This window comes from Gavialis gangeticus, unplaced genomic scaffold, assembly GCF_001723915.1.
Source record: "Gavialis gangeticus isolate Ggan-Ray unplaced genomic scaffold, GavGan_comp1, whole genome shotgun sequence".
Lineage (NCBI taxonomy): Eukaryota > Metazoa > Chordata > Crocodylia > Gavialidae > Gavialis > Gavialis gangeticus.
This window is the reverse complement of record NW_017728993.1, coordinates 40916293-40937535: the sequence shown is the minus strand read 5'-3', so window position 1 is coordinate 40937535 and position 21243 is coordinate 40916293. Positions and strand designations below refer to the sequence as shown.

General features: G+C 41.4%; 1 protein-coding gene across 1 annotated transcript in view; it reads left to right on the top strand.

Annotated features, from left to right (window-relative positions):
* The window catches only part of GFI1 (growth factor independent 1 transcriptional repressor), a 9148-nt gene extending 1640 nt beyond the window's left edge, over positions 1 to 7508 (top strand). The window contains exons 3-6 of the mRNA XM_019501609.1: positions 2008 to 2423; positions 2519 to 2656; positions 4388 to 4553; positions 6163 to 7508. Of these exons, the coding sequence (XP_019357154.1) occupies positions 2008 to 2423; positions 2519 to 2656; positions 4388 to 4553; positions 6163 to 6341 (899 nt within the window). The 3' untranslated portion in view covers positions 6342 to 7508. The remainder of the gene's footprint in view (positions 1 to 2007; positions 2424 to 2518; positions 2657 to 4387; positions 4554 to 6162) is intronic.
* The last annotated feature ends 13735 nt before the right edge of the window (positions 7509 to 21243 follow it).

Here is a 21243-nt window from a genome sequence, read left to right as displayed (position 1 = left end):
CGTGCCCGCAGCGCCCCAGGCCGCGCTGTGCGGGGAGCGCCGGCCCCCAGCCCTCCCGCGGGCACGAAGCGGGACTTCTCCAGCTTTTCTCCACAAGCGGGAGGGCTGGGAAGGCGGCAGCCGGGTGAAAGGGCCTGGTGGCCAGAGATGGGGCTTTAGGGGGTGGGGAGGTTGAGAGGAAACTGTGAGGGACAGGGCAGAGAAGAGAGGAGAGCTGATGTGACCCTGCCACAGCTTTGCAATCAGTGCAGGGGGTTGGGGGAGCTTGTGGCCTCAGCCAGCTTGGCTTTTCACAGCTGTCCCAGCCCTAGGGGTACATATATTGATGCCTGGATTCCCTGTGCCCACCCCCACAGGGTGCTCCCCTCCCAGTTAGGAGCAAAGGCCAATTCAGAGGTTAGAAAGCAAGGAACTGAACAGCCAAGGTATCAAGTACTCTTTCTCCACATCACCCCTTCCCATTTGGGCTTCAGAAACCTTGGCATCCACAGCTCAGGAGTAATTGTGGACATGCAGGGTGGGAGTGTGTGGGAAGATGTTCGGGGTGAGAGGGCTGGGGCAGGAGCAGTGATTGAGAGCAGCATGGCCTTGTAGAGGTGTCAGCAGTGGACAGGTCACCCCCGTCTGCCTCTTCTCTGTGGCCCACCAGCGCATGTGTCTGTGTAGAACCCCTGATACCCCGATGCCGCAATCCCAAACAGCCCTTCAGGGCCTGGGTCCATTCCTGGTCCTCCCCCTGTACCAGGGTCCTCCCCCAGCTGTAACCAGGACTTTTTATACCACAGATTACTCTAGTTAAAGCTGTTTGGGAAAATGCTGGTAAAACAACTGAAAACGCTTTGACAATTTCTGTTTTAGTTTTACTCAGCAACAGAAGTAGCTGATGAATTTGTGTATGTCAGTTAGACTTGATGAAACTCACATAGGTTATGACCCCAGTGAGGGGAATAACTCTATTTGCTGTTTAATTTGAAACATGACTTATGTCCAAGATTATCACAAGGTGCTTGTGCTGCTTGGAGTTTGTGGGGGTGGGGGGGTGTTCTGTTTTACCTAGATTAATTTAGAGAAACATGAGCATAAAGGATTCTGTTCTGGGAAAAGAATATTTTTAAATGTTTCCTCTGCAAAAGTGAGGAAAACTACTTAGGCATTTCAATTCTCCTTTAAAGATAGATCAGTGATTCTCAACCAGGGTGTCATTTTACCCTGGCGTGCCTTGAGATCTTTTCAGGAGTGCTGTGGGGAACTGCACCATGTTAGCTTTTGTAGGTATACACACGATTCAAAAGATAACCACAGCGATTTCAAATAGAAATTCATAGTGTTAAAAACATTCTGACCTAGCGCAGTGTGGTCTTCCTGAGTTCTTTGCACCAGAAGAATTTCTCTATTTTTCTGTAATCAAAAAGCAAGTGAAAGCTAAACTGGCATCTTCTAAGTCTTGAGTCCAGCAAGGGGTTGCCTTGAGTCTGAAAAAGTTGAGAACCACCAAGACAGATGATGCCAAGTTTGGGAGAATAAATTCAAGTCTTTCAAGTTATGAAATAGATGGAATTCAGGTCTGCTAAAAGCATAAATCTCATCATAGCTTTAACTCTGGAGCGGCTACTGGTATGTCCAAAACGGTGTATGTATAAGTATACGTAGAGTGCTCTGTACACAGTTAATTTTGCTGCCCAGTATCAGATATATTGGGCATATTTTTCAGAGGGGCTGACCACCAAAACTCCAATCAAAGCCAATGGGAAGGACATTAATGATCACTTAAAAAAAAAAGACCTGACTACATTGGTGGGTCTATGCCGTTGTAATGGATGCATAGCGCCCATAGCACACTATGCAGTCTAACTGCCCCTCCTTCTTGGAGGTAGCGTAGATGTCAGTGTGCAGCACCAAAAGTGTCTGGATTTAGAACCCATGTCATGCCCTTGAATTGCCTTGTGCACAGTAGGTGGTGGCTGTGCTGCAAATCCCACTAACTGACCATGCTTTGTGTTTCCACAGCCTCCGAGCTTTCTGTCTGCCCCTCTCTGGATGAGGCACCGCCGTTCTCTGTACCCTTCAAGCCATATGCATGGGGCAGCCTGGGTGGCTCTGAGCTGAGGCATTTGGTGCAGAGCTACAGGCCCTGCCCAACCCTGGAGCGTACCTCAGCCCTGGGCCTCTTCTGTGAGCGGAGCTCAGAGTCTGCCCTCTACAATGCAGAGCGTGGCTCAGCCCTGGGACTCTATGGTGACTTCGGTTCCCCTGGGTCAGGACTCTTTGAGCGATCCTCAGCAGCAGCTCCAGGCCTCTATGCAGAGGCCCAGCCTGGGTTGCAGCAGGAGAAGGGCCCAGGTGGAATCAAGGTGGAGGCAGAGCTTCTGTGCCGCCCCTTACTCATCACCACCGGCTCCTACAAGTGCGTCAAGTGCAGCAAGGTAGGAATCCGTCCCCACAGTTCTGGTCCTGATTGATCCCTGGTTCTTTTCTTGCATTCTGGCTTGCCTGACCCCTACATGCACTCTCCTCTCAGGTCTTTTCTACACCGCATGGCCTGGAGGTGCATGTGCGCCGTTCACACAGTGGCACAAGACCCTTCGCCTGTGACATGTGTGGCAAGACCTTTGGCCATGCAGTCAGCCTGGAGCAGCACAAGGCTGTGCACTCACAGGTAAGCACCACAGAGGTAGGGGGAGGGGGAGGACTCCAGAATCAGGGCAGGCAGTGGGCAAAGGGTGCAGTGCCAGGGAAGCAGCTAAGGCAATTATGTGGCATCAGATGGCCAGTTGAAGCAAAGAGTGTGGGACCTGCAGGCACTTGGGCTGGGGAGGGAAGGTGCTTGGAGTGAGGAGAACATCACAAAAGGTGCCAAGGAGGTATGGGAGGGGAAGAGCACATGGGAGTCAAATGCTATAGCTACAGAAGAATTAAAATAACAGAATATGGAATACACATTCTCCAGGGTCTGTGTTTGTATGTAATGATATAGGGAAACCCTATGCTGCTTCATAAACAGCACAAATTAATAAAACAACTGTTCCTGTCAGGAGTTACACTCTCACACACAAAGTCAAGACGTTATGGCAGGATGGTAGACTGCTGAAGCAGTTAAAGAAACTTTCTGTGAGTAGCTTCTAGTCAGCACCGCCCCAAATGGCGCAAACTTTCCCTAATTTGTAGCATGAGACAGCATCTGAACACCTAATTGTGTGTACAGAGCAGACTTCACCCATCGCAACATGATCTGAGTCACACACAAAGAAAATGTGGTAGTTAAGTTTGGTAGGAAGATTTGTAACTTTTTCCACCTGATGATAATTGTGCCATATTTCCTCTTCACCCACCCAACTGGCATGGCAAATCTTCCCTCCCTACCTTAGCTTCAGGAGGATAGACTTGCAGTGAAACATTTGCTAACTCTTATTTACAAGGGAATGAGTAAAATGGCAGGGTAGGTAATGAAGGGAAATATCTTATCAGCAATTAACCAGTGGAGGAAAGAGCAATGCAGCATACTGAAAAGTCAAGGGGAGAGAATTTAGGACAGAACAAAGAAAGTCAAGTACAGACTTAAAATAAGGAAACATGTCTGAAAAGCACAGCAGGACCTTGGAGGAAGAATCTGTTTAGTGGGAAAAGAGAAAGAGGAGATGATGCAAGACAGGTTGAAAGGAAGAACAGTTTTTGTGATGGGTGTCTAGAAATGGAGTAGAAGACAGGAAAGTGTGATGGAGTGTCTGAGGCTGGAGTGGAGGGGCAGGGTTGAAGCACCAATGTTTCTGATGTGTTTTATTTGGGTTTATAGTAACATTGATAAATCAAGCAGACTCCTATCTTAAAGCACTTAGCACCTTTGAATTAAATTATGATGAAAAGTAATAACAATAGCAGCTTGATCAAACAAAAATCAAACCACAACAAAAATTCCCATACATGCCTTACTCTCCCACAAGGTATCAGATGGGGTACCATGCTGTGCTTATTTCTGGCTGCTTTCATTGACTAAGTGCTCCTTAGAGCTGTCCAGCAGCTGTTTGTGGCTCAGTGAAGTCCCCCTGCTCCTACCTTGGATCCTCCTGCTGGAGCATGAACACACACTCTGCGCACTCCCATTCACCAAAGTGGCTGTGCCTACAAGCCCCTGTGGCTGTTTGATGAAGTCACTACTTGTGAATAGTGCATAGAGCTGGGAAGAAAGTGAATTTCCTGGACTTTGAATTAGACATCTCATGGGTAGTCTTTGCTGTGTTAGTGACTCCGCTGGCATGTAGGGTACATGTAGGGGAGGAGAATGTGGTTCTTGGGGGGGGGAGTATGTGTTAATGCCCTGGCTGGCTGACTGTGCTGCAAGTGCAGTTTATAGAATGACAAAATGTGCATGTGGGGTGTGTTCTATCTGCAGGAACGCAGCTTTGATTGTAAGATCTGTGGCAAGAGCTTTAAGAGATCTTCCACCCTGTCTACACATCTGCTCATCCATTCAGACACGCGCCCCTATCCCTGTCAGTACTGTGGGAAGCGGTTTCACCAGAAATCTGACATGAAGAAACACACCTTCATTCACACAGGTCAGTATCCCAGCAGCTGGAACTTATCCCCCATTCCCTAGAATAGATTTCAGGAGAGTTCCCTTCTCCCATCAATCCATTTCTAATGCATTCATCTCATTCTGCGTGGCCTTTGCTCCACACGAGTGTCTTACACTGCAAGAACCCAAGTAGGGTGGTAGTGAAAAGAAGGGAGATTAGACCCTGGTTTCTTGAACAGCATCTGTTAAATAACTGAAATCGGAATAAATCCAATCAGTGTTCCTTTCATAGGATCCACCCTGTGTTTATCCAGAAGGGCTTTTCTGTAGGATGACTTGTAGACCACTGTATTTATATTGGCCTTGATTTAGAGCTGAAGCCCCTGTAAATGACAGGTGAATCTGCAGTATCTCTATCCACAGGCTGCCACTTTACAATAGCAGAAACAACAGCCTCCTCCTCCAGATCAAACACTAAACTCAAGGGCTGTGGGTCCAACTCAGTCTAAATATTTGCTCAGAGATTGCCTGTCTATTGGGCTTCCACCCGGATTTTCCAATCAAATGGCTGCAGTTGGGCATATAATGGAAGGAGAGGTGCAGCATTCTCAGGTTTCATTGTCAGTGATAATGAATATGGAAACTAATAAGCTGCAGGTGAATTACTGTAGGAAGGCATATTTAAAAATAATTTAGTTTAAAGGGACAGCAGGTCTTCTCAGAAGCCTTTGAAAATTAAATGTCCTTTTCTCACTGCAAGGAACACTGCCGTAAGTGATGGAAAATAACGTTACTCAGGACATATTTCTGTATATTAGTACTGTCTGTCTAGCAAAGTATTTGATTTTCTTAGAGGTTACTAGCTGTTGTAAAAATAGCTTATTTATAAATCTATTCTACTGATGGTTGCTAATTTAAGATAAATCATTTAAATCATAAAGGGAAAATGTCTTTTTCCTATTAGTTTTTTCAATTGGACTCTACTGTGGAAATCTTTGGCCAGATTCCATCTCTCCCAACTACACAGTTGGTCAAATAAAAACAACCACAAAAAAACCTTGCCAAATTCCAGGTCAGCCAATGCAGATAGTCCAGGATCCATGGGTATAACTAAGTTTAGAATCTGACCCTGGAGTTTTAATTTAGTGCCCTAAAACCAGGTCCTTTACTGAATTCAGATTTCCTTAAATATATAAGCTACACTACAGGTGTGCTATGGATGCTGAACAGCATCCCTGCCCGTATTTGTATTCCTTTCTCCTTACGGAGGCTGATTTTGAAAGGTGCTAAGCATTCACAGCTTCAGCTGAAATTAATGGGAGTTGTGGATGTGCAGAGCTGTTCTGAGGTTTGGATTTCATCATAGCAGTTATTTGGTAACGTAAAATTAAAAGAGGCTGAAATCCTGTCCCTCTTGAAGTCAACAGGAGTTTTTTCAATGTTTTCAGTAGAGCCAGTATTTAATTCATCATACTTTCTTGGCAAGCAGGACTATTCTCTGTGGTCTTTTAGAAAGGGCAGTATTGCAGATGATAAACTTTAAAGTGTGAAGTGCATTTTCTGTGGCAAGTTTCTCTTTGATCTCCTTATGCAGTGTGCTGGCTCTCTAACACAGGGACTGCTCTGTCTTTACCCGCTTCACCCTATAGGTGAGAAACCCCACAAGTGCCAGGTGTGTGGCAAAGCCTTCAGTCAAAGCTCCAATCTCATCACCCACAGTCGTAAGCACACCGGCTTCAAGCCCTTTGGTTGTGATCTGTGTGGCAAAGGCTTCCAGAGGAAGGTGGATTTAAGGAGACATCGGGAGACACAACATGGTCTGAAATGAGACCTGCCTACAGTCTCGCAAACACCTACAACACTATGTGAACAGGCTTCCTCAGCTTTCCTGGTGGCCCTGAGCCCTGCCCTTAGCACAGATCCTGGCATTACCTTTATGGGCAGGAGCTCAGAGACAAAAGGAGAGGACAGGACAGCAGCTTTGAAGTTCAACTGGAAGGACTTGGCTGGGGTTTCTTTCTCTTTCTCTCTCTTCTCTCCCTTGCTTTTTTTTTTTTTTTTAAACACTGGAAAACAAACATTTCCACCTGAAGCCTGAAACTCCAAATGTAGATAAGCTACAAAACAGCTGTGAGCTGGAAGGTTCTTTGCCCATGGCAAAGATGAAATCCCTCAACTCTCTCTTTTTTTTTTTAAATAACTTGCAGGGAAATAAGGGTAAGAGTTTACATGATAAATACACTGAAAAATCTGGTAAACATTGTAAGGACTGCTTGTTCAGGTCAACTTAACTGTTCAGTAGCTTTTTTTTGTCATTTCCTAACTGGACAGCCAGTAGAGGAGGAGTGGGGTTGGACAGTGCAATCTGACATCTTGCTACTTTCAGAGCCAAAGTCTCAGCTTGGGCTAGATTCTGCTTTCACATAATAATGGCATAAATCAGGAGTTACACTGCTGGAAACTAGGGTGAAAAGAGTCAGGCCCCTTCTGCGTTTCTAAACTGTCTATCTGTTATCCACGCAAGAGCTGGCTGTATGACTTTGCTTATGTATGTGTGTGTGGATTGGGAGTTAACTTCTCTCTATGTCCACTAGTGAAGGACTTAACAGAAAAAGCCAAAGCCTTATTAATTGGAGCTCCTAAGAATACCCGTTTGTCCCTGATTGAGAAGGGCAAGACCAAAGGGCGAGGCACAGGCTTTCTGTCCAGAATGACCATCATCTTCACCACTCTGGGTTTGATTATAAATAACTGGGAAATAGCTAACTAGTTACTGATAGATTTGTTTGTATATTTGGGCTTTTGTATTTTTTAATGGTATTATACCTGAGGTGGATAGGAATCATAAAAGTATAAATAATTGATTTTGCCTTAAATGATCCTGTGCATACCTCAGTGAAAAAAAAACACGTTATTGTTTTTACTTTGTTGGAAGGATCGTACATGTCTTTATTTAGGTTTTTTGGTGTGTCTTATGTTTATTGATATATATTTATTGGAATAATGTTTTAAATTAATAAAGTATTGAAGATGTTCTTGAATGATTTTTATTGAAGTACATAACTTTAGCCAAATTAGGAAACTCACCTTATTATAACGCAACATATATTTATATATATTGCCACAGGTGGGTTTGGCACTTTACCCAGAGAATAAAAAGCTAGGCTAGAATTTGCAAGAGTGTAAATCTCCTAAAATTTTGGTATCCTGAAATGGAACAATTCAGTGCACCTATGTGTGTGCAATGCTGCTGGAGCCCACTGGAGGCAGATGTAGTGTAGACAGTTATTGTAGTGCTGTGCCCATGCCAGCAGGTTTTACCTCTTGCCAGAACTTCCTAGTGTATGCACAGTGCTGCACTATGGTGGCTGCAATCTTGGTTTGGAAGGTAGCACATCCAGAAGGGAAACAGTCAACTCTCTGTCACTGCCAGGGCAGGAATTTTAAATCATGACAAAAATCTCAATTTTTTAAAATACCATCAGGATACCCATGTTTCTTTTTTCTCCCATCAGGACTGTCTTAGTCAAACTAGGATGTTTGTTAGATTTACAAAAGCACCACATTGACAGATTTAAAGTGATGTTGTAGGGACCTAAACAAGAGTAAGGTGGAATTTAGGTGCATAAGTCACAAACAGCAATCTAAATTGACACCACGCAGCAGTCATAACACGCCCCCCCCGTCCCAACTAGATTCATTAGGCACTTCTACTTGTGATCTGAAAGGATCCCTAGGTGCCCAGACAAACTGCTGCACATACACAGAAGCAATTCAGACCACATAAGCAAGAGAGAGTACAATTTTGCAGCATGAGGAGGGCACTCTTCTGGGTGCAGGAATCTTAAGTTCAGCTCCTGCTGGCAGAGATAGTTCTGTTTGCATAGCCAATGACTGTCTAATGTAAAATCCATAAACAATCCCAGCAGCAAATAATACCAAACAAACCCTGTAAAAACTACTGGAAAGAGAAGGTAACGGTGGTCCCAGTATCTCCTGAATCATAAAATAGCAATTAATATTAAATTTAGTGAACACAGAACAGCTTTAACAGGAAAGAATGACAAAGCACCCTGCCCTTCCCCGCAAATATCCTGCAGCTGGTGTTAAAGCACCCTCATCAGACTTGGAGGATGTGGGTTCAAGTCTTCTCAGGTGGGGGGGGGGGCAGGGTAGAGCTTCAATCTGGGTCTTCCACATCATAGATGAGTGCCCTAGACACAAAAGCGATTTGGTAAAAGGGGAATGCTATTACCTTTGCTTGCTACCTTTATTTTGTGAGAAAGGGCTGGCTTAGACACCTGACTCAAGGAGAGGGTTAAAATCTGGGACTCCTAACTGGAAGATGGTATTTCTCTACAGTCCAGAGTTAGACACTTTTAACTTCCTTAAGGAATCATTCCCCTCTTCTTGGCACTTCGTCTCGAGTAGCTGAGGCAGCTCAGCATGCTGGCTTTTGTGGATCCTGTTATGAGGTGCACAAACCTTGGGGCCTAACAATGGGCTGTGGCTTTCACCTGGTGGCAGGACACCTAAAGGTCAGGTGCCACAATGCTGAGCTTAGCAAAATATTTGAACTCTATTAGCAGGATGACTTGTGTGCATGATATTGCAAGACATCTCCCTTACTGAACAGTGAAACAGAGGATACATACTAGGCAAGGGGGAGAGTGAGAAGCATGCGGACAGTAAGGAAACAGGTGAGTGCAGTACCAATTACAATACAGTAAAAGTTATTGTTATGGTCTTACTAGTCGGTGCAATGAATACTCCTCAGAGTCCTATTGATTTCTAACAAAAACACCCTGTCTGATTCATCATTGTTGAAGTTTAATTAGTAATTTCCAAATGTACACTTATACAAAATCACAATGGAATTTGCTCCTGATAATTAGTCTGCTTACAGGATGTCTCCCCTCCCCTTTCATTCCTCAAGCCAGCCAATGCTTGCAAAGCATTAAATACTCTTCAGCTTTTCTTGAATCAGCAAGACATAGAAAATAGATCACTCCATTCTACAGACCTATTGACAATGAGTGTAAAGCAAAAGTCTTTAACTGAATATTTTACTTCATAATTGTGGCAAGCACTCCACTTCTGTGGTGTGAGACTTTGCATTAAGCATGCATCTGTATAATCTTAGAGAGTTGTCACACAGCAAGCTAAGCTATACACAATTTGCATTTAGAATTTTTGTAATATATTTTTTCTTCAATATAGATGTCAAGAATCACAGTACTGTGTCTCCATATAACACGCAAAATACATTTCATGGAAAGTTGAACATAGCTAACTACTGATGATCCATCATTTGTGGATTATTAATCAATCATTACCAAGCCACAAATTAACCAGATTTTACTTAGGTCATGTAGACTGTCATAATCAATTTAAAGATGAGCTCAGAAGAGAAGGTAATGGCTTTAAGTGTTAAAAGGAAGAGAGATAAATGGCATGATAAACAGGATGGGAAGGATGTGCCAGGTATAATAGGGAGCACTGGGAAGGCACAAATAAATAAAGAAGGGGAAGATGGGAATGAGAGGTAGACAGGATGCAATAATGAGGGAAACACTAAGTCTGTTTTACGGGAAAAACAGTTAGCAGAAGCTGAATGAAGGCTGCAATGTGGAAATGAGAATCCACCAAAGAGCCCATTCAGCCTCCCTCCCCTTTGCTCAGAAGGATTCTTTTCACTCACGAGCAGCTTCAGAGAGAAGTAATTCCGACTCCAGGTTAAAGCACTTCAGAGTGCCTCAGGCAGCATGAACCTTGCTTTGGTTGATGGCAAGTGTCACTCTTCTGATAGCTATCTTTTAGGTACCAAGTTGCACAGTTGAACCAGAATGCAGAGCGCCTACCTGCACCTTACTAGCTGGGGACTAATGTTAATACGCAACACACACTAACACAGCCTAGCTGAAATGTAAGAGGTCAGTTCTGGTAGACTAACCCAAGATAAGGACAAGAGCTTTTAAGAAAGGAGAGAATGTAAACCCACTTAAAAAAAATTCTCCCTTTAACATGTCCTGTAACCTAACCAATGGCACAAGTCCGGAAGTCTTACCAATCTTTGCTCAAACATGAATTCCACTAAAACTAGGGATCATTCTGTTTATGACAGGCACAAGTAAAAACTGAAAAAGGCCTTCAGGATTCAGAATATAGGCAAGTATCCTATATTATTATGCCTATGGAACTAGATCCTTTACTGTGGATGCCATGGACTTCAGTTAAGTCCTGCCTCGGGTACAGAAAAGATCAGAGTTTTAGGGGAAAATGTTTTAGCAATCTAACTGGTGGAGAATCAGAACAAATTACTGAGACGGTTACAGAGTACAGTTTGAAGACTGCAAGTATCTTTTCTTAATGTTATTACTCAATACCATTAAAATGCATTATGCATATTACATGACTCATTATTCATGAAGCAGATTCCATACCTTTTGTCTGCTAAGGTAACAGTAGAAAGGGTAATAGGAGACAGCAGAGCACACCTTTGTTTCTCTCAGTAAATTTTTAATAACACCTCCAGCTAACCAGTTGGTGAAGCTCAGTGCCTACATAAAAGTGGAAAAGCAGAGCTATCTAAGAGAGGAATAAGCCTTTCAGGAGCTAATTTGAGCTTGAGTTCATCCACACCAGTGATGATTAAATTACCTATCAAGTGTGCAGAGCTATCAGGATTCAGGCCATTGAAAAACAAGGTGAATTTATCTGATTGATTAAAAAGACAGGGATGGAACAAGTGAGTAAAAAAAAAATCCTCAGTCTCTTAATATTATAAAAAAACATTACTTGTTCTGACATGCTATTTGACTTGTTAACTAGCTACCAAAAACTGTACTGAATGTTCAGAAAAAATCAGTTAATTGAATAAAAATACAGTAAACAAGTCATAATGAAATAATTTAGCAGCAGCACACAAAACAAGGTTCCACCCTGATGTCCAGGTAGAAGATTAAAAGTAAAATATACAAACATCATCTGTGTTTTAGTTTGTTCTGTTTCCCAAAGCAGATGTCAATGTTCGGATTTTATACTACGTCTTATCAGTGTAAAACCAACTCTTCTACGTTCTAGTCCTTACTCAAGCAAACCTTGCATTTAAGCCAATGGTGCTTTGCTAGAATACGTTATGGGTAAAAGATTGCAGGACTTGGGCAATGATATAATTAAAGCTGAACAAAAAAACATAAACACTTGAAATTAATATAATGCCCTTTGAATTGTTTCATCTCTGGCACAGCCCTCCTGATTTTAACAGGGCTGCATCAGACAGATGTGGGATTTTTCACAGGTTTGTCTACAATACTATTTTTACTTGCCAAGAGAAAAAATATGACTAAGCATATAGATCACTGAGTGGGCCTTGATTTAGGTCCTGATTCAGGAAAGCACTTAAGTATGCATGTAGTCAATGGCATTTATGTATGTATTGTTTCCCTGAACTGAGACTTTATTTAGGGGAAGACTACACACAATTAAGATTCTGACATATTTTCAGTACCAGCCTTGGACCACGATCAGTTGTAGTTAGTGCAAACCACATCCTGTCTTACATATCTTGATTCTCAAGTATGGTGGCTTCTGAATTTCAAAATGCTAAATGTAGTAGTCTTTTTGTTTGCCATCATGACAGTAATGATTTCCAATATAATGAGAGTTTGTTCAACATGAGCAATGAAAACCCAAGTTTAAGGGACAAGTTCATGTATCCAGCAGGTATCCGTGTATCCACTAAGGGATAATGCCAGATTTTTAAAAGATATTTCAGTACCTAAAGATGTAGCTGCTCTTGAAAATCCTACTGGGCACCTAGTTGCATCTTTAGGTTCGTAAACACCTTTTAAAAATATGACCCATAAATCTCAGTACATCCGATGAGTCTTGATTGAATCAGCTGGCTATGCACAAAGCATATGGAATGTAAACTGTGACAGCATAAAAATTTGGAGGAAAAAAATCCTTGATGGACCATAAAAATGCCAGCCACACCTTGTTTGAGTAATATTACTGTATGCTGCATAACAAAGGTTAAACTACAACATATAATAAAACTTTCAGAAAGGAAAAAGAAAAAAACCCCCTTTTTAATGTGATTTCTCTTGAATTTCTTACTTTTGCTTGAACTACTATTGTATGAATGAAAGGGAATAAAAAAACCCCAAACTAGAAAGAAAGTAATGTGATATCTAATTAATTTAATTCACTCTTTTTTCCCCCTTTTATGTCTTTCAGTTCACCTTCTAACAATTTACTGGTATATAACAGAAATGAAATATAATTAGGGTATGTCTCTACTGCAGCTCATATATACAAGCAAACTTGAAGGAGCTAGCTGGCTTAATGCTTGTAGTATAACCACAGTAGCCCATAACCTAGACTGGGCTGCTTAAGCAGCTGAGGAAATACTTAAGTAACTAGCTCCTGCTGAGCTCCATGGTGCTGCAGCTACAGTCCCGAGTTATCAAGCTAAAGCTGGTTTACATATGTCATCGTGAGCTACAATGCAGACAAATTTTTAGGGTTTTTGTCCATCTCATCAGCTGCATTGGTTTAGTTGCATTAATGCCAGCAGCCAAATTTTGAATTTGGGAATCCTCCTCTTAGTTGATAAACAACAGATTACTTTTTATGTTTTCTTTCTCATTTTTATTTTTTTTTCCATGCATACTTACCAGCAGAACTGAAAAGCAAAGGCAGAGGCAAAACTGGATGATGTAGGAGAGAATAAGTTGAACTACACTAGCATTTTATGTTAGTAGACCAAAAAATTCCAACTCCCAAGCAAATTATGTAGAAATTCTCAGTCATGCTTGACAGTACATAAACACTTGCTCTGTAGGAAGATTAAATGTGGCAGTAAGCAACAAATAATGACTAAAATTCAGTTAAAGAATCAGGCATTCTTGGGTAGATCCTCAGCTGGGGTAAGTGACTAACAACAGCCAGTACACTTTTTAATTTACATCAGCTGAAGATTTGGTCTTTAGTATCTTCTGAGCTATTTAAAAGATTTCCTGTTGAAATCTCCACTTCCCGTAATGTTGGTATTGCTGCTGCCTTTTCTCTCTTTATATGAAATAAAATTAATAGCTATATATTTCAGAAGACATGACAAAGCAGAGCTGTGTGAAACAATGATATAAACCTTAAAATAAATATTAAGAAAGCCCCCACACTGCTTTACATAGCTTGTTTCAAGGATTGCTCTTTGAGCTGCCACATTACTAACAATCCTGTGATTTAGTTATGCAGCATTTTGTGTGGACTAGCAGTCTAGCAACTCATAATAGCCAAATTCGGATCTCTTTACTCATACTGGTGAAATTTATATTCAATACAAGTAAGAGCATTGCACTCTACCACTAAATGCAGGGTGTTAAGGACAGGGAAGCAATAGGTTTCGATGCAGTTGAGTCCCTAGAACAAGGTCAGTGTCTTTGAGAGCTATAAGACCAATGGTATGCTCTTTGCCAATTGGTTACAGTATTATCTTTATTTGCAGTAGCTTAAAATCAGGTCTGAACCAGTTTGTCATCTATCATGCAGCTAAGTGATATACTGTTTTGTCCTGACTTAATTTTTACTTCTAGCTATATACAGAAATGGGTCTTCTTCCCCCTGTGTGATTTTACATCAGGTGAAATTTCTCAGCCTAAAGAACTGTTCTGTGGCAAGCATCAGTTTATTTTGCCCATTTTTTTAAAGTCAAATGCAGTTAAGCAGATGGGGTATTATTTACATCCAGTTACCTATGTGTTTGGCAATCTCTTGATTGATTTTTGTGGCTAGTAGAAATCGTGCATTTGCATAGTTGTCAGTTTGTCACCTACCCTTTGATTCCAGTCAAGTGGTGTTATGTTCCAATGTGCATTTTCTTCCCCGGATCCCCAATCTAAATTGCATCCGAGTCCCAGGGGGTGGATGGAACAGAGCAGTTGTTTCTATGTTACAATAGAGTTTGTGTTTGTTTGTTCAGATTTTTACATCAGTGAAGTAAGTTCTGTCTTTTGCTATTTTCCAAACATTTTCTAGTTGCCTTAGAGTGTTATTAGTAGTGGACTTTGATTATGTCCCATTTAGATGGAGCATGTTCTATGCCTATTACTTCTCTCTTTTGAGATTGCTGTGGCTTGATTTAATTGTGGCTTTTTCCATTTGCCATGCTGCATGTCCATTTTGCATCTATGAGTGTTCAGTTGTTGAAATGTCACATTTGAGTCATTCTTCTGTGGAGTATTATCTAATTGCTGTGCCTGACAGATTCCTGCTATAGGTGTTCTTACTCACTGAAGAACATAAGAGTCATAATGATTGATATTACCTATTTTTAAGTAGTGGATAGTTAGGATCAGGCCCCAATGTGTAGGTGCTGCAGGAACCCATAGCGAAATACAGTTAATGACCTGAAGAGCTTACCATGATCTGGCAAATGATAGCCTGTGGGTGGACTGCTACATTTGTATGGTCCCACAGTGATGTACCGATATTAGGCTGACTTAGATTAAATGAATTGTGTTAACACTATCTTGTAAAATACTTAACCCTATCTAGCAATGTGCATAGATTACTGTGATTGCACCTGCTGGTGCCATGCATTTGATTCTCAGAGATGAACTTAATCATCATTTATTGAACAAACTTCATCTCAACCTTCTTCACACACTCACAGGGCCTGACTGCTCTCACTTAAATGAGTGCAAGCTAGTAGTATCTCCACTGAAAACAGCAGCATTCGGCATGAGTACAAGCAAGTGAAAAGTGTATTGGGCACTTAGTGAGAATATTGTTTCTTCTTCTGACTTGACTTGCTAGTCAATATTTGTGGTCTAGCAGTTTGTTTTCATGGGGAAGAAAATGGATAATGTTAATCAGGTATTTCTTTCATGCAATTACAGGTGTTTTTTTACATGGAACGTACACAAAGTCCATTTCTCTTCCTGAGCACTAGGAATCAAACAGTTCAAGCTTTTTCTAGCCAGCATGCTATCCAAAAAGATCTTCTCCTGGTTAAGCCACAAGTGCTTCTTTGACTGCCTTGGTTTTCTGTTGCCTTTTCTGGCAGTTTCTGCATGCGCACACACATGCATGCTCCCCCGCACCCCCCTCCCCCCCGCCAAGCAATACAGAGTTTCCTGTGTTTTCATTTAGTCCCCAGTGACTATCCCCTGCCACATAGCTCAGTTCCTAACCAGCCTGGCATGTGGCCTGTTCTTTGTGAGGTGGTCCCTATTGTTTTAGTTCTCTTATTCCAAAAGGAGTCTCTTACAGCTAGCCTGAATGAAGGGTGGCTATTAGCCTATTAGCTTCGATGAGGTTGTACCCAATCCTACCATAACAATAATTTGTAATAATGAAGATGAATTACATTGGTTTCAGTCTGTCAGTGTAAAAGGACCTTAGAGCGAGACTAAACGTAATTTCCTGTCTTTCAAGAATCTTTACACAGCCAAAACTGCAGAAGTGTCTGCGAATTAGGCCTAAATGTCTCCTTTTAGAGATGTACTTGATATCCAGTGTATGAAAATTGTTTACAAAGGAATGGAAATTTAAAACACATGAGAGGCGCGGTTTTTTTGTGGGTGATATCTTTTATTGGAACAACTTCATGGTTGGGATAGACTCAGACAAGTTTTCAAATGCAGTGCATTCTTCTTCAGGTGCAAAAAGGATATGGCCCATGGAAGAGTCGTGTTTCATTCCATACATCCACTGCTTATGAAAGAACACTTGCTGTCTGGGCTGCTGAATAATATTGAATACTACTGCAGTCTTGTAAAATTCAAAGAGAAATTTTACACAAGCTAACTGCACATCTTACTAACTGTGATACTAAGTACATGTTGTAATCCTGATTGACAAAATAGGCAAAGGAAACTCCAGACATTAAAACAAAAGGTATCTTCCGAGAAAACATGGGTAGGCAAGTGCTTTTCTGGTCTTGCAAACCCAGACAACTGAAAGACGTGGCAAGAGAATTTAGAATATGAATTAATAAAACACAGTTTGAATTACTGTGTTATGTTAGTACATGAAATACTCCTGGCTAAATACCCTCTAGTGAATTAGGAAGTTAACTTCTCCCCAAGTAACAAAGCTCAGGGTTGAGTTAACACAAAGGTAAAGAACTAAGACCATTTTGTAGTTCAATAAGTAGCCTGTAGTGGTCATGTATACAGGAGCAATACTCTGCTAGTACTAGACAAAAATCACATACTACAGACCTTTCCAAGTATGCAGGTGTATTGATTGCAATGTACATTTAACGAAATATTACAGGGAAAAGAAGTCACTAGATGAGTTGTCCTTTTTGATTTATAATACTGCAATACTACATAACAATATAGGCTAATATTTGTTAAACTACAATATGCAGTACATATAAGAACACCTGATTATAAGCCTTTGCCAAAAATTAAAAATAAAACTATTTCTAGTGTTCCAGGGTTAATCCCTACACTGTGTTGACTGGTCTGACCTCAGAGTGGTGAGTATATTAGGGTAAGAGAATAATTCCATGGAATTATAGGGCCCAATTCTGAATGTCTTATACAGTATTTCATCAAATGAATATTCCATTGAAGTCAACTGCTTTGATTTTAATGGGAGCTGCAACAGCTCAACGCCTCTCAGGATCAGCCCTCCAATGAGACTTTTGTCTGAGTAAAACTTTAGGATTATTAAATAACTGGGCTAGAAGTCTGCTTGCATCAAGCAGGTTGACTGTGACCAGATGTTAATAACCTATCCCTGCCTGATGCATTCAGGGTATTACACACTTTTCCCAGGTTGAGAAGTAAAGCCCAATATTAGGAACCAGGTGTGAGGAAAGGAAGCAACAGAGGTGGTACTTTAATCAGTTGAAAGGCAGAGCTGAAAATAGTGCCTCAAACAGGGAGACCATTAAACCCAAAGCTTCCGGGGGGTTAAGAGGAGGCCTTGGGTGTATATTCTATTTATTTGCAAGTCTGCCTGCTATTTCGGACATTATCTAATGTTTGTGTATCTGATGTTATTTATGGGAAAATATGTACCCGTGATTACTTCAAAATCTAACCCCAGCTCTGTTGTATTGTGAGAAGTGTTTGCTTTAAGTCAGTTGTGTTCTAGCATGAAGTTCTATTAGAAAGGGGATGTTCGAATAATAAAAAAAAGAAAAGCCCAGAAAGGTTAGTACAGTCAAAAGAATAAAAATAACAGAAATGTTTTGGACTGATACCATGTCAGTTCCTCCTTGGCTAACTTGGGTAAGAATTCACTTTTCTGGGAGTCCTCTGTGAATAAAGTGAATAGGATTTGGCCCACTCTTCTTTTCTTTTTCTTTTTCTTTCTGTTCTTGTGGTTATTTATTAAACTGAAACATGCAAAACATGTCCACTATTGTCTCCCTGCCAGAAGATACCACAAATGAAATGCAAGCAACACCAGAAATCTAACAAGTAGATAAGCAGGTTCTTTGACTACAGGTTCTCAAGTGCTTACAGAAGCTTTATTTTTTTTTGGTATTTTTTGTGTTGTTTTTTTCCCCTCTTGTGTCCATATAATACAATGTTACTTGTGACACTGCTAAAACCATATCTAATGATGGTCTTGGTGAGAGAGTAGATTGATAGAATTGTCATCTGGTGAGGAAAAACAAAAACCCAAATACTTTCCACTTAAACTACCTTGCCTTCTCCTCTTTGTTGGACAGTGTTTATTAACTGATTTTACTGTTACTAGAATTTTGTCCACTAGGAAGTAGGAACAATTCCTCTTCAAGCATTGGGACAGGTGGTAGCATATTTAGGAGCATCTTTTCAAGAGAACTCAGCAGAGTCGCTCCACCGGAGAAGAGTGGGAGATGCTAAGAACTTCTGAAAATCTGCTTCGAAGTGCAGACCTGATAATTCCTGATGCACCTAGCAGATCTTTCCAGTTAACCTTCAGTGATAACACTTACAGAAGTGCGTGACTAGATTCAAGTTCATGTACTGAACAAAAACAAGGACAAGCTTTAAAAGTCCAAATATAATTTTTACCTGGTTATCATTAATGGATAGCTGCTTTACTGTCATTACAGGAGTAATTTTCATTAATGGAGATATTGATATATGTAATAAACCCCATCTCCCAAAAACAAATCTTTTCCCCTGCTCTTTGTACATTCACTTTTGTGTTTCCCTGTTCATTGCATTTGTTAAGATTTACTTCCTAACCTTAAAACTTTTATGTTCATTCCTCAGGACGTATGCACATCCTCCCAGCAGTTTTATTTTCTTAATTTAGCTAATGTTTCAAGGAAGTATACACAATACGTCTAGTACAAACCAAATATTTCCAGTCAGTCAGATCTGAAAGTCAACTTTTGCCGAAGAAATTGAAGAGATGATTGTGAATTGTCAAGCTAAATGAGAAGTGTCCTCACTGAATTTGTCAGCTTTTAGTTTGGGTTGGACTTCGATCAAGACCCAGGCAAAACGGTTATTTCCCTGCGCTTCCTGGAAAAACATCCTATAAAAAATTCCTATTAAAAAAAAATCATGCTTCTATATTGGTATGACACCACTTCTGAATTGCAAACCAATCAGTTTACTTTTCTTAAATGCTATACTGCCATGTACTCACACAGAGGGTTTAAGCTTCTTGCAGCACCAGGAAGGATCTGTCAAGAATGATCCTGCACCCTGAGCCTATTTCATCATCCTTGGCTCAGTGAACATTCCCCCAAGGGCACAGCAAATGCATAGCAGAAATTCTGCTAGGCAAAATTCTGCTATTGGAGCATGTTGGCATGCATCTGTGGCATGGCAGGAGGTGCAACTGTTGGGACTGGGGATTGGATCCCATTGTGCCATTTCATGAAGATATGCCAGGGACCTACATGTTGTTCTTTTCCTGCATTCCCTCTTCAAATTCTGCACAAATCAAAATATTTTCAAATTATATTTGTGGCAGCATTTGATCTTCCTTTCTCTTCAGCTTTTCCTCCTATGCCTAGACCTGTCATAATACAAAGCATATATTTAAAACCAATCCGGAAAAAGAACCGATACTTATTTATTAGCAGCAGAACAGATTGTCTCCTGGCTCAGAATCATTGCATTAAAGTGGAAGTCAGAAAGTTGTATCCAGTTAACTAGGGTGACCATATGTCCTGGTTTGGCCGGTAGACTCCAAGATCCTATAGCTTGGTCCCAGCCACTTGGTCAAAAGTCTGGGGCTGGAGTCTGGCAGGGAAGTGGAGAAGCATGGTGTGCTGGGCAGGCACCACTGCTCCTGTGTGGGAGCAAGATGGGTGGACTGGACAAGGAGCCACCCTACCCACATATTGCACATTCTTGCTTCTGCACAGGAACAGTGGTGCCTGCACAGCTGCCAAGCTGCTCTGTTTCCCCTCCAGACTCTGGCCTAGGACTTTTAACAAACCAGCTGCGACCAGTCTATAAAATCCTGGAGTGTCCTGGCCAAACCAGGACCTATGGTCACCCTACCAATAACTACACCAGTGTATAACCCCATAATCCATGGCAAAGAATCAGTCTTTCCACACTCAGAGATGGCCATCAAAAGAGGGGTTAGGTATTCGTTGTGCAGGAGAAATCAGTGCAGCAGGAGGAATCAGTACTGCTGGACACATGCCACTAATGAGATTAAGTAGTTTCACAAAGTTCTGCTTCAATTTTTGCATGGTACAGATTTCTTCAAACAGCATAATACATGCAGCAAGCCTATTGAGAAAAGATTTCAAGAACATTTTTTCTCTTTCATAGTTGCTTTCAAAGGTATTTATTCAATACTATATATATTTTTTGTATCTTTGCTAAATAGTGCTTTTAAAACCCCCCCAGAATTATTTAGTGAAATTTTCTTTTTTTACTATGAATAAAATTAATCAATGGAGTCTCAGAGACGTGCATGGGGTCTCATTGTTTACCACAAGTATAGGAACCTGGTACCAACTACTTAGGATTTCTGGAACTTCCCATTAGAAGAAGTGGATTTATAGAAGTCCATGTTTTCAGTGTCTTAGAAATCTGCCACACTTTAACCACATAGACTAGGGTGGGCAAAATGCGGCCTGGGGGCCGGATGAGGCCCACCAGGTCATTCTATCTGGCTCGCAGGGCCCCCCCAAAATTAAGAAAATTAATATTTATCTGCCTGTCATGCAGCCCTCAATGGCTTGCCAAAACTCAGTAAGTGGCCCTCCTCCTGAAATAATTGCCCGCCCCTGACATAGACCAAACTTTTCAAAGATGGAGCTTTGAGTCTTTGGTTTAATCAGGGGCGGGCAATTATTTTGGGCAGAGAGTTGCTTGCTGAGTTTTGGCAAGCCATCAAGGGCCACATGACAGGCAACCCAGGGCAGATAAATATTAATTTTCTAAATTTGTTAGGGGCCCCATGGGCCAGATAGAATGGTCTGGTGGGCCGCAACCGGCCCCCGGGCCACATTTTGCCCACCCCTGGTTTAAATTCACACCAATATGGTTCAGTGATTTTCTGAGGAGGACTTGAGAGATCATTTCACTTATGTTTAAGAAAATAATATTTTATTTGAGAAACTCTAACACCTCATGCTTGGGGAGCAGACTTGAAATTTAGCAGAAAGATTTCATAGATTTCATAGACAGTTGGGCTGGAAGGGACCCCGGAGGATCATCGAGTCCAGCCCCCTGCCCCAGGGGCAGGAAGTCAGCAGGGATCATAGGATCCCAGCAAGATAAGCATCCAAATGTGTC